The sequence below is a fragment of the Ptychodera flava genome, chromosome 9 (assembly GCF_041260155.1).
Source record: "Ptychodera flava strain L36383 chromosome 9, AS_Pfla_20210202, whole genome shotgun sequence".
Classification (NCBI taxonomy): Eukaryota; Metazoa; Hemichordata; class Enteropneusta; family Ptychoderidae; genus Ptychodera; species Ptychodera flava.
Genome location: NC_091936.1, coordinates 39,802,294 through 39,816,462, shown reverse-complemented (window position 1 = coordinate 39,816,462; position 14,169 = coordinate 39,802,294). Strand labels below are relative to the sequence as shown.

Genomic DNA, 14,169 nt, shown 5'->3' with positions numbered 1-14,169 from the left:
CAGTATATTTTCCATATTTACTCATTTAAGAAGTGTCGCACCCTTTGCATAGAAAAATTAGTCATACTTTGGCGAGGTAGTTTAGCGTTATGTTAGTTTTATGAATTTTGCAGAGCGGGAGGCGAATTCGAATTTATCGTACACCTGCAAACAAAAAACCCGGCCGTCACTACGTCAGATGTCGCCGAACGGGTCCTGTAGGTAATTTTGCACGGTATATTGGAAATATTCGAATATGGATTTGAGTGAGGGTTAACCGTACTGGTAAATAACGATACAATACAACTTCGATAAACGTGCGGTACTGCGTACCGTATTTGGCACGGAGCGGAGTCGCTTTTCAACTCACGGCTGTAGTGTATACCATGTAGCATTGCTAGCAAGATGAAAACTGAAATAACTGAACATTGCATAGAACATCATCATCTGCTATTTCTTGTTGTTATTTTGTTTGTTTGTTTTTTGCCAGTCTTTGCAACTACTACTAACAACAGCATAAACAGAATGACAGTTCAAAGGCTAATATTTAGCCAAGCCGACAATTCCAAATAGTCCTCTGTGTGCAGGGACGGTGTGCCATGCCAGGCTAGTCGTCGTCGCGCACCCGCTCGCGCGTCGCGGGTACTGGTTGTTAATTTCACACCCACTCCCGCCGCCGTACAATTTACAGAATTTATAATTGATTTGCAGGATACTTTTGATAGATGTACTGTCCTCATCTGCATATTGCTGGCCGGGCCAATGCGTACATTTCATGGATGCGCACAGCAATGTGCTACTGTTATTGATAAGTTCGAATGAGCATATGATATGGACTCTTGAGCGAGGGGATAGCATAGCATACAGTAAGCTAGCTTACATATATGTTCGACTTTGTGGTCGAAGGAATCGGCTTTTTTTTTAAGGTCAAGGATGAAAGAAGATTCGATAGGATGAGAAGATGACAGAAAGAGGGAGACAATGAGTAGCAAAAAATATGGTATAGCCTCAGATGGGGGTCGAACCCATGATCTTCGGTTTACGAGACCGACGCCTTAGCCACTTGGCCACTGAGGCAGGCACTCGACGAGGGGCGTTATAACAATAAGTATTATTTAGTACGCGCTGGGGACCTTCACACACGAATTTCTGATAGTTTTCGGAACCTTACGTTATCGTTGAACTCAAGAAGAACGTGATCAACAGTTTCATGGATGCTAGCTCTATAGTGTAGGCCATTTGATATTGTTGTCTTCGTAATTCAGGTTTGGCAGGCATTTCTCATCTCACAGTCCGATCTCCCCGCGCGCTACAGGGGACTTCTTGAATACGCTATGAACCTTTTTACGTCTATTCCCCATGTCGATTGTACGGTTAAAACCTCAAAGTCACCATTGGTAGTACTGTACACACGAAAATTGTGAGCTTGTTCCACGGGGGCAAAGGTAATCGCTCTTGTTTTGTGTGAAGTCAGGCGGCTCTCCGCTCACGTTGCACCACCACGGATATATCACGGAAGCGGTACATAATAATTTGGGGTGGACCATTTGATAACGGGGGTTGACGGTTTGTGGTCGGGGTGGATGAAATGGAAACATAGGCAAACTTAAATCAACTTGTTGTCCTAAGTGTTACTGTGAAGCAATTATTTTGTCATCTAAGAGCAAAAAAATTGATTATCCTATGCAATCGCTGTGATTTTTATAGCCTTTTAATGTATGGAATTATCACACGCACCGGCAAAGTTTATCACCTCTTGACAAGAATACGGGATCCTCCGATGCTCTGGTCAAACTTCGAATCCAAATATACATCAGATTTTTTTACCCGCGCTCCGTATAAGGGCTTAGAACATTTGATTGAAAAAAAAACAATAAAAAACCGCTTCAACATACTAGCATCAAAGTGTTTTTTGTACCTTTTAATTATTATAGAATAACAAAATGACGACATTACCACGTGCAATTGCAGTGAGGTATAATTTAATTTACCAACAACAATACCGTTTGCTCTCAATCATGTGATGTGAACCTTGAAGTTGCATGCAGTCACTAATTTTGTAAACTTTTAAAATGTTTGAAGAATTTTTTGTTGATCTGTGTTGGATTACAATGTGTAATTGAGTTCACTGAGTCAATAGCTCGAAATTTCTAAGCCTTGCAAACTGCAAGTTGAAATGAACTTTTGAACTTTGTACTCTCTGCTCAACTACCTTCCAAAACTCTGTGGCAATGGTTAGCAATAGCAGCTTTCTTAAATGCCTCAGGCAGGGTTGACCTTTGATCCGCTTAGCTACGCACGCTACCCCGCCAACAGATAGCTGCGTTTCCACAGCTAGTGTTTGAAGATTAAAAACCTCAATTCCAAAATGTTATGGCTTTATTTCGAGAGAGATTTGTGAAGCTTCACAACCTCCCCTGACTAAACAGGTACTGTAGTGACTGTGGGAGTACGTTTTCATACTGATATTTTCATCCGGCCCATGATTTTCTCGCCATGTATCACTTTGTAGTTCAACCGTGATTGAAGTCACTTCAAAATATTCCGTTACGTACCTAATCCGTTCATTAAAGTCGCACTATTCAATTCCAGGTTCTCGCATTTTAAAGTGGAGTTCTCCTCCCAGTAAACTCTTGGCCAGTACACAGTCCCTCTATCCATAGAGAGACTGTGGCCAGTACGATATTTGATTTCTATAACATTTATTACACAAACTGATCTCAACCTTTTGTCACATTTTGCTAATCCTGCAAACAGAGTTTATGCAAGCTTTTGATTGACGGTCGGTTCAAATCGCCAACGGTCACTCGATTCCTAGCCGTTAACAGACACTTCGTGTTCGTGTCGGCTACATGGACGATCTGCCCTGATTGCGCACCACAAACGCTTGAATTTCCTAAAAAATTGTCTTCCAGTCGCGTTAGACTTTGAATATAACCACAGAGTTCGATCGGCAGCAACTTCGCGCTGACCGCTTGGCAGTCTGTCTGTGTTTTTGCGGCAGGCGAAAACTAAAACGTTGCATTTTCTGGAGCGTATATGCCTGCGTGTTGCCTGTTTGGTGTCCAATTACACAGTGAACGCCGCCATAACTTGGCGTCTTTTTAAAGAGAGGCTCCGCCTTTAAACCCAGTAAACAAACTGCTGTGGTCACGGACATTATTTAAATATTACATTTTATTGAAAAAAATCAATTTGGGGGTCGTGGAAATGTTGTCATTTCGTGATTTCGTGATTTCGCAAAGTATCTATTTCGTTGTTCATCATAAGCCCCTTTATGGTGTTCGTAGCACGTTTATCAGAAAACATCTACGAAAATTTTGGTTTAACTCTTACTAACCCAATCACAATAACTGCCATATTTGGGAGTATATTTTTTTTGTAGTTGTTGTCATGACATGTGTTATTTTTACTGTAGGGTGGCCATATACACAACGGTACGGCGGGAAAGCCGCAGCATGCATGCATAATATAAGCTTATTGTGTCAGAGGTCGTGCGGAAATCTGGTGTGATGTCGTCGCGCGGAAATCTGGTGTGATGTCGTCGCGCGGAAATGTAAGTGAGATCGCCTCGCGGAAATCTGGTGTGATGTCGTCGCGCGGAAATGTAAGTGAGATCGCCTCGCGGAACTTTGTAGAAACGGGCCACCGTAGGTAGCCACTCCACCCTGTATTCTCGCTACGGATGCAACCTTAATAACCTCATTAGGTCAACGGGTCTGAGCGCCGATACAACTTTCCCTTCATGAATAAACAGGGACACAGGGTCTTGTACAGCGGGCTTACTATACCAGGCATACTTGATAGGCATTTACAGAAATGGGATCCAAAAACTGATTTTTCTCTCGTTCGTACATGTCGTGCTATATCACAGATGCCCGGCCAGACAGATGCAGCGAGTAGCAATGCGCGATTTACACACACGCTGTTGCGACAGTTCTTTGAACATAAAACCGGAGGGAAAACGTGGAAAACTACCCGCGCAAGTTGCAGAGAGGGTATTTCTTCTCTTCCTCAGGTTCGTTTCACGGGAGTATAATAATTTTGGACCATTTGATTTGATTTTATTAGGCAAATATTCAGGAAAACGATAAAATTCAAAATGTTAAAGTAAATACGCAAAATTACAAAATGAAATAACACCAAGCACAATAAAAAATGTTACAATATAAAAGAAACGCCACTGAATATTACTTGCCGAGGATTGCACAAAAAGTTAAAAACTTATTTCCATTGTGGTCCTCAAAAGAAAACACAAAAATCACAAGAAGACAGTGTCACTCCGGATATTATGTATCTAAATCCGGAGGGATCGTGGATTCAGTCATTTTCGCCCGAATTTCACCGGAAGGTCGTCTTTTATCGAGCGAACCCAAAATTTGAACGCCATCAGGGGCCAGGGGTGACTAGCTCACCCCACTGACATAGCGTAGTCACTGTTGACTATGTTTACACTGATTCACGGGTATTTTCGGATTTTTCCACGTCATAGTTAAAATTCTAAATAGTATTTTGAGTAAATGAAAATAGCCAGGTACACTGGATATGCGAAACTGAGGACCATTTGTAATTTTAATTTCGCCAAATTTCCCTCGTGTGCCAAATAGGGCCCGGGTGCCACGTGTCTGGGGACACGTATATCGGCTATTCATCAACCTAAAACACGATCGTTCCTAGGGGGAGGAGAAATCGGCATTAATATCACCTGACATGTGGAAAACGTTATTAGCCTATTAAGATGAGCGATGTTACTTCTACGACTTTCCAAAGAAAGCATGTAAAGTTCTGTCCCGGAAAATACCATTTTGCTGGATAATTTGTCCCGTCCATAGAATTTGGCGATTAAATGCACTGCGTAAAATTGCGAGATCTCGCGAGACTGCGGGAAAAATCGCATTTTTCGTGAAAACTATGAATTTTCAGCACCATCGTGTCCTTGCCGTACAGAGAACGCGGGGGCCAAAAATCGCACCCTTCTGCGATCTGGTATTCGAGAACGGCGGGCCGAAAGATCTTGGGCGACAGAGTGCAACCCGCGAACTTTTTACAATACTTAGCAGTGAACACGGAATTTATACCAATTTAAACTCGCCTAGTATTCTCTGGCTGTAACATGCAACAAATTGAAAGGCAAGCATATTACTGCAAGTAAATAGAAGGACAGTTTGGAGCTATATGCGGTGATTTTAGTCATTACATTACTAGTTATCGGCATGTGTGCTTGACGTCTGGGCAGTTGTAAAGCAGTGAATATATGGAGGAGGTCAGGAAAGGCCCCCTCTACTGTATATATGCGTTTTTCAAACTCTCTCGACAAGCGACTCGGTGGCCAGTCTAGGCCTGAACTAAATGCCCAAATGCGGTAGGTTCGTATTCCGTTTTTAAATGTTGGTTTTTATCAATTTTATTCTCGAAAAGTCAGAGCTTATAATAATACGCCATAACTACCATATTTGCCGAAACAATAATTAGTGTAAATGACCGAGCATTATATAGTGTAAATTAAAACACATCGATTATAGTCCTGCTGTAATCTGGCGTCGAATTCAGTCAGTGTTGCGGTATGATATAGTCGTGCCAGTGATCAACTGTTTTACCATGTCTTGCCTTGTCAAACTCTGATTCTATTTTTAACTGTTCCAAATGACAGGGCTTTCCTGTAATCAATATAAATTCAATACGATACAAATCCTGATATCAGGATTCGAATAACCCACATGCACATCGCAATATGCATGCCCATATTACCTTGGTGCATGGTGACTGTCACACAAATGTGTACACTGTGAATGTTAAAAATAATACAGCATATACTTTGATCTCTACCAGAAACTGTTGAATTATGTGGTAAATTTGGCCGGTTAAAGACGCGGCTAAAATTCACCGTTTATTTCAAAGCAAAATAAATTGACTGACTGAAAGCGTGAAGCCACGTGTTATCCCGAATGAAGCTATAGAAGTTTTGTGAAACGCGATAGAGTGTTAACTTGCCTGTACAAAAAAAAAACGAAAAAGAGTAAATATTTATCTCACAATGCGAGAGAACTTCTATGTGTTTCTAAAGCTGAAATGCATGGCATAGCGGTTGATATGTTGTTTGTGTTGTAAATCAGTGACACCTTTATGCTGATATCATACAAATGCGATCGGAAGTCTTCCTTGATTTACAGAATCAAAAGGGACACTTTTGGTTGGGTTGCAGACCACGGTTACTCTACACAATTGTGTTCATGCATTAGAAGCCGACGCGCAGAAGAGGGAATAATGACTAGTAGTATGCAGTTCACACATTGTCTCCAATCAGGGAATCGCTGTACGAGATGTCGTCGGGATACAGAAACAGATCTTCAAAGTTTTTTTACACCGCTCTGCCTCTATCGCCTGTATATGTATTGTCGAACTCTTGTTTCTTTATATAAAAGGGGTGATTTCGTGCTATAGATATGAATTAAATATAAAACAATACCTTCGTTCATAATAGTCAATACAGCTCTCCTTCAATTTACGTGTCACAATTAACATTTAAAGGGCACTGTGACACGTTACAAACCAATCACGTGATAATCTCCTGTTCTTTCATCAAGTGTTGACTACCTTCGTTATTTTAATGTCATTCAAACATGTTGCGTCTGGGCTTGGTGCGCTTGCCGCCAATACGACGTGTGTCCAGATTGTATGTAGATTAGTTTACACTGTGGTGTTAATTTACCTTCAACTTTGTGTTGTTTGTCACTGTTCCTAATTTACATCACAGATATCATATAAATGAAAATTTCCCGCGATTCGCAGTAAAGTGGGAAATTATTGTCTTGTCGTGATTTCACATGCCAATGCAGGGCCAATTAAGTGATTGGGATGTGGTTAAGTGTGTTGTATTGTTGTGGTGTTGTATTTACAAGTTGTAGAGGGGTTTCAAGTAAGTCGAGCAGTGCTTCTCTGCGTGCATGTTTAGTTTACATAAATCGTTAAAATGACATTGTACGATTTATCTTTCCAAAATTTAACTAAGTCATTTTATTTATTTATTTATTTATTTATTATTTTATTTTGTATTGATACTCTATGTGTTATGTAAACATTACCTTTAAGATCTTAGACCAGTTTATCAAGATAATACCCAACATATGTTGCAAGCATATGTAGCATAGTATTCGGGTACAGGTTTCGAGAGCTTTTTTTATTTTGATTTGAATTTAGGGATTTTAAGTCTGCTTTTTCCTGGACGGCCATATGCTCCTTTTTTATATAGTTATTGGTGTGCTATTGGATTTAGGTTTGTTATCATGAGATTTGCGTCGTTTTCTTGCTTGATAATGCTCTTCAAGGGCATGGTCAGTTGGATAAGAATTTTTACGCTAAAGTCTTGTCTGTTTTCAATAAACACGAGAACGCACAGTCGGTAAGAGAGTACCGCATCACCCATAATATGTGTATAGTTTGGTTGTTCTTATTTGCATCAGGATAAGAACATCTAATATGTTAACATGACATATGAACTCGGCTTACGTAAAATGTATCGACGGTTTACAGAAAGTGTATTAACCTGTAGGCTATGCGATGAAAGTTTTGAAGGTGTGTGATCTCCGTTACTCTAGTTCTGGTATTGGGAAGCAATAATCGAATTTTGTCCAATTTTTAATAATTTTGAAAGAAATGGTCGACCTAACAATGTCTAGGCGTTTTCATCGGCTACTCGTATAATTGAAGAACAAACTATTTAAACAAATGAGACAACCCAAGTGAATGAAGTTTTTTTAACATGCGCATATAGTTATTCCCACAATAAAGATTGTACACTGCTTGTTTGCATACATTGTACTTCCAGAAAAAGAGACACATTTGAAAGTCATTGGTATGGGGAAAGTGAACGGATTTGAATGGGACCTGGTATATCAGTCTCGCTGTAAGCGAACGCATCCGTCTTTGTTCTTCAACATTTCACATCCATGTTCCAGGGCAAGCCTCGTCTCTCGTATGCAAAATGTTTGGAAAGAAACTGGGATTTCTGTGATTTTTTAACGTTTATATAATGTCCTTGAGCGAGAGCTGCATGAAAATTCTCGGCTCTGCCCAGTTCGTCAATGCTGGCTTTTCTCTATACCCCTTGCCCATTAAATAACGTTAACGATCAGCGTGTAGCCCTATATGCTACGGCTCCTTCAGTATTTTCCCTGTCTATAAACGCTTATAAACGTGAAACTATACTTCTACTACAGCGTCACCCAAGGTCGGCAAGATGCCCCCTTGAGCCAGGAACAATATAAAGTAGGCCAGACCTCAAGGTCACTCATGACAGTACTACATTCTAAGTTGTGATAACGTGAACACGGTGACTTTTCTCACAAACATTGAAACTGATTCTGTCGGATTTGAAAATACGTCATCAATGTGCCCTATTTATTTATTTATTTATTTATTTAACATTTAGGTAGTTTATGTTAGAACCTCATTTATTCGGGTACATGGGAGACTAGAGCGTGCACAGGCGGTCGTTCCACCTCCCACGGTGCCAAGGCTTTAGCCTGCCCCTTTTTGTTACCAGATATCTACATTTCGTTACTATATATTCAAATATATCCTCGTTCCACCTCCAACGGTGCCTAACTTTAGCCTGCCCCTTTTTGTTACCAGATATCTAAATTTCGTTACTATATATTCAAATATATCCTCGTTCCACCTCCCACGGTGCCTAACTTTAGCCTGCCCCTTTTTGTTACCAGATATCTAAATTTCGTTACTATATATTCAAATATATCCTCGTTCCGTCCTATCTCAATGCTCAAAAGCCATTGTGCTCTCGGTATGGCTGCGCTGTTCTAATTGCCATCAGTGGGTGTAGCATAACTGGGAAAGTCTGGAAAGTTTACAAGGTGCATAAAATATTTCTCTGACATTGAAGCCTGTATATACGAAAACAGCGCCACCATATCGCCATCCTACCAACGAGTTGTGAGTGAGAACTTGAAGATACTAGTAATTAAAACTGTGAAAGGTTTCAAATATGTAAAATACATTATGGAGATGGCATCTTTCTTTGAAACTGATGTTGTCAAATTGCAATTTTTAAGGAAATACAATATTTTTTGTTTTTCTTTAATCTTCTTGTATGCTGTGCTTGAAGTTTTCAAACGAGATTGTGAATCCTTTCCTCCTTTGAGTGATTGTGAAGCCCGTCAGAGTAAAACCTAGACTTCGACTTTTGTTAGTTTTTCTTAGCAACGTATCCAATAAAAGTATTCCTCCCTAAGATCTGCATGTAGCCTATATACAGATCTGCACGGTGACGTTCAGAACTATGATGTACAAAAGTCGCCAAATTTTTAACACTGAATTAAAAAAAAACTAACATACATGGAATACCCACTCTATCAATTATACTCTCTCACTGTACATGTTTTCCAAACTATTATACCACAATTGAATCTAGTTCACAGTACGGCGCATTCGTCTGCTAGCCTATACCCTACACATATAGATGTTCAGATAAAATCCTGACACGCCATATCATTTCATGTTGCGTAAGTCCTTACTCTATTGGTGTTAGTAAGTATTCAAGGGTACGTACGAACCTTTCAATTCACGACTTTGTCCGATATCATGCTCAATGTAAATGCTATAGCAGAGGGCAAGTTCAATCGCGATCGTGAGCTTGTACGTACAAACATATACACATACATACATAAATACACACACATACACACATACATGCCCCCCCCACACACTCACACACTCACAGCATACACACACACACACACACACACACACACACACACATATATATATATATATATATATATATATATATATATATATATATATATATATATATATATATATATATAAGTACATAAATTTTAATATAATCAAATATATATATATAGGTACATAAATTTTAATATAATCATATATATATATATATATATATATATATATATATATATATATATATATATATATATATATATATATATATATATATATATATATCATCGGTTAATACAAAGCGGTCTGACTTCCTGAAAGTATTGTTGCAGTACCTGGAATTTTCATGCAGGTCTAGTCCGTAAGTAATTTCTAGTCAGCTGCTGTTGACAGTCGATCGAATCAGAAAACGTTTTGCTGTATCAACGAGTGCACTTTCTAAGCCCTTGCTTTATATCGTATTAGCGAACTCTGCAAAACAACTGGAATTGACTTTTGCGCCTGCTTTTATTGATTTTGCAGTCTCAGAAAGATGTCATAAGCGTATGTGCACGGTCATTCTTAAGAAGCTTCAAGAACAACCATAAAGTATCCAAAACAAATTGGTATCGGTCCAAAATTTTGGGAAATTCAACCTCGTCAAGCACTCGTGCATGCCGAAGACTATATTATTTTTCACCACTTTGAGAAACTTTTACTTAAAAAAAAACAAGAGAGCTTGTTAATCACCATTCAAATTATTTCACATGGCAGTAGCAATGTCGATGTAAATTTATTTGTCTGGTGGGTGACGTCAGCTAAGAACGTCAAGAAAGCGTGTTCGAATTTCCATAAAATTGGATTTTAAATGTCCATTATTACTCACTAATAAAAGACGCATAGCTTGGCCCAGGCTGTTGCCTGCTATATCAAAGCTTGGAGGATCGCGTTCACGAATTTCCTCTCCTCGATTTTTGCTGGAGGGGACCCGGTTATCTTGAAACGCCTGTGCGATCAACATCGCAATATCGATTTTCAAGTTTTTGCAAACCGTCTGACGTTACGGAGGGCATACTTAGCGCGAGTTAATAATTATTCTATTTCGCCCTCCTCAGTGAGCGTGTAACTGATTGTTTAGAGCACACGCGCACGGCAAGTAAAAAAATTGGCGGGCTTCCACCCGTCGGTTTACGGGTTAGATTTGCCACAATAGAGCGCGATAAGGAAATTACAGTTTGCAAGATAACTGAATTGCCATTACTTGCTGGAAGTTTATTCTCGCTTTGTTTGTTCGTCGTCTTTTTTACTCGTCGGAGAAAGGCATGTACGGTACGTCAGAAAGCCAAAGTCGTGCCGTATATCCGTACAAATCCACCTGCCAGGACACTTTCTATCAGGGAGACGGAGGCGACGATCAGAGGGAGCACAGTGTGATGAAGTACGCTACCGGCAACTCGTCCGTCATGACTGACTCGTACATGCCGAGTGCGGACGACATGACTGAAAACACCACCTTCCCGTCGTGTGCGTACTCCGAACGAGAATCCACAGCACCGTACTTATACCGGGAGACCAACAGCTACACCCCGACAACTGCTGATGACTTTGACGGCGGCCTGTATTTCGAGCAGCAGAACTTTGTCTGCGGGGCCGGCAGTAGCGACACCGTAGAGAAGCGACACCCGCGACGAAGGCGCTCATTCTCGACCAACCCGTACGTGGTGCAGAGACACGCCGCCAACATACGGGAGAGGAAGAGGATGATGAACATCAATTCTGGTTTTGAAGAACTGAGGTGCCACGTCCCAACATTCCCGTACGAGAAGAGACTGTCAAAAATAGACACTCTCAGATTGGCCATAGCATACATCGCTTTATTGAGGGAAGTTCTCCTCTCTGGGTGCCCGCCAATGGTTTACGTTGAACGGTGCATGAAGACAGGCTTCAAGGATGGAAAATCACCTGTCTGGAATACTAGTGGTGAGTGTTTTTAAGATTTTTCGTTTTGAATGTTTTGTGTCTATGTCTTTTGCCAAATGACAGACTAGCGTTCGTCATTATTTCTGTAATGCGTTCTGCTCTGTAAAGATGATTCACAGTCGTTCTCAAACACGATTTTTTCATTCTTCAAAGTGTAGCGTTAACGCCGATGTTGTTCTTCAACCTCAGACGGACAGAGCTTGAACATAGTCTTCCTACCAACATAAATGAAACACCAAAATCGCACAATTCTTCATCACACGTTAGTTAATTTCAGCTCTGACAATTTCATTATATTTTCGTTTTTTCAAGATCTCACTGCGAGACTTTCTTGGATCAAGTGGGACTGAAGCCAAAACGAACGCAATTTTTCGTTTTTGAAGAACAACGGGAAACGACATATCGGCGGTCATTCAAGTTGTCCTGTTCTTTGCGACCGAGCATAGCAACGAGGCGACCAGCTCGTCTGTGGTTGGACTGTCCATGCTTTATATGTCTTCGGCGGGGAAGACATTGGTAACGACGCGATACCGCCATCATTACTTGTGACGCCATTCGAAGTATGTAGTACATTTGATTTTGAATCGGATTTTTATTATCATTATTATAGCTTGGAAAGAAGAGGTAAAGATTACACAAAAAGCCTCGCTGTAGAAATACGCATGACAGTACGAAGACTCTTGATGTTGTGTTAATTGTCAGCTCATCACAGATCTTCTGATTCCTGTAAAACGTTATGACAAAAGCTTACAGAGCAAAATTGTGATTGTGTGTGTTTTGTAAAACATTCAGTACATTCGTGGCTGTTTGATACAAAGGAACTTGAAAATCCAGAATGTTCTTTGACGAATTCATCACACATCGAAACACTGATGGGAATTTTCGATATTACATATAGTTTTGAGTATTCACGTATCTTGTGTTAGAAGTAATAGTATAGGTATGGATTCCGAGAGGACCATAAAATAGAATATTGAGCTTGTTCAAAAAGATAAGGTTTGCTGTTGAAGGGAAAACAGTCGTGTCATTTCTGATGAAATTTTCTAATTTTTTCTGCTGTTAAAATACATTTCTCGATCTTCTACCCGGAACTGTTTCGAAAAACAAAGTGTTGGCTATGCCAAAAGCAATGAATTCCACACAGAATGCAGTGTATTTTTTGAATTCTAATCCAGACAAAAATATACTTCAAATAATATCACTGTAGACAATACACACATTGAGGCTGTGTTCACAAGTTGAATAATCGGCAGTTCGATGCAAATTTCGATGTATTCGTAGAACAGGAAACAGTATTTAAAAAAACAAACAACGGTAGAAAATACATAAGAAGGGGCTTTTAATCAGCGAACGCCCTTATGTGCTGGTTCTCATTAGCTTATAGTACTTGATGGAACATGAAATAAAAAAATGAGATTTAAAGACAATCCTTGTTTCCATTCTAAATACAACGAAAGGCGTCAGTTATCAGCTGTTAGTGTCATACTGATCATCTTGTCTTCTTGTGTGCATTTTTTGTAAAGAATGCAATTGGCACCGATGACTTTATATTATTAAATAAACAATATAGGCGGATCATCGATAATGCAGTTTTAACATCTAATTTAGATGTTGATCTAATTTGACTTTTCCCAAACAAGATCAATCTCGTGTAATGGAGAGATGTAAATCAAATCATGACGTAAATGGTTGGATGTCATTAGAACTATTTTCTGTTGATATTACAAATTTCCATGGTCCACGAAAGTCCGGTACATATTCGACAGATCTTTGTGTTGTGTTTTTTAATCTGCTAATTTCTCCCATATACACAAATAAAGGTCATTTGGTGTTGAAAAGTTGTATAGAAATATGTCAGTTTCGCATGCTTTTCCTTTATCAATACAAGGCATTTATGCTTTGTCGTATCCGTCTCTGAGGGAAAGTTGTCGCCGAACAGCCTCTTCAAGCACAAGCTGTATCGAGACGACGCCTCCGTGAACGACGATCCCAACCTACGGAGCACGATCACCAGAACTGAAATATAATGCTGATTCTTTTTGAAAAGATGGTGTCGTTTTTTGTCAAGTTCTGTCAGGTTTTTCTTAAAATATTCGCTGTGACTTCACTTTTTTTCTCCTTTTGTATTCGTAAAATGTTCTTCTTTTAAAATGCAAACATTCCACTTCAGAAATCTGGACGGTTCTTCATCATCCTGAAATCGTTTTGACTAAACTATCGATTGTATGAGAAAGGCGCATTGCACACTGCTGGTCTGCCTTTCATTTTTAGTCCCTCCCTGTGAATGGACTGTGGTTATGTGTGATAATGTCACCCTCTGCAGCAATTGATGGATCGAATGAGGACAAGACTAGGCAGCATAGAATGACAAGACGCATCACGTAGACACACAACAGACAAACAAACAAAGCAGTGGTGCTAACAAGATCAAGGTTGGCGTACATTGTGGCACAATTATAGGGAGTTTGCGTATCTACTTGTACTGCGGCAGCTGAGTTTTATAACAAAATGATACAACCAAAATGTTTC

The 14,169-nt window shown here is 39.8% G+C and overlaps 1 protein-coding gene and 1 non-coding gene across 2 annotated transcripts; one reads left to right on the top strand and one right to left on the bottom strand.

Moving 5' to 3' along the window:
• Window positions 1-983: 983 nt before the first annotated feature.
• Window positions 984-1,056, bottom strand: Trnat-cgu (transfer RNA threonine (anticodon CGU)). Its single transcript has one exon. It is a non-coding gene; the product is annotated as a tRNA-Thr (tRNA).
• Window positions 1,057-10,558: 9,502 nt separating this feature from the next.
• LOC139140960 (uncharacterized) lies at window positions 10,559-13,193 on the top strand. The gene is made up of 2 exons (XM_070710476.1): window positions 10,559-11,640; window positions 11,953-13,193. Exons 1-2 carry the CDS (start codon window positions 10,983-10,985, stop codon window positions 11,988-11,990), a joined length of 696 nt encoding a protein of 231 aa, XP_070566577.1. The 5' UTR covers window positions 10,559-10,982; the 3' UTR covers window positions 11,991-13,193.
• The last annotated feature ends 976 nt before the right edge of the window (window positions 13,194-14,169 follow it).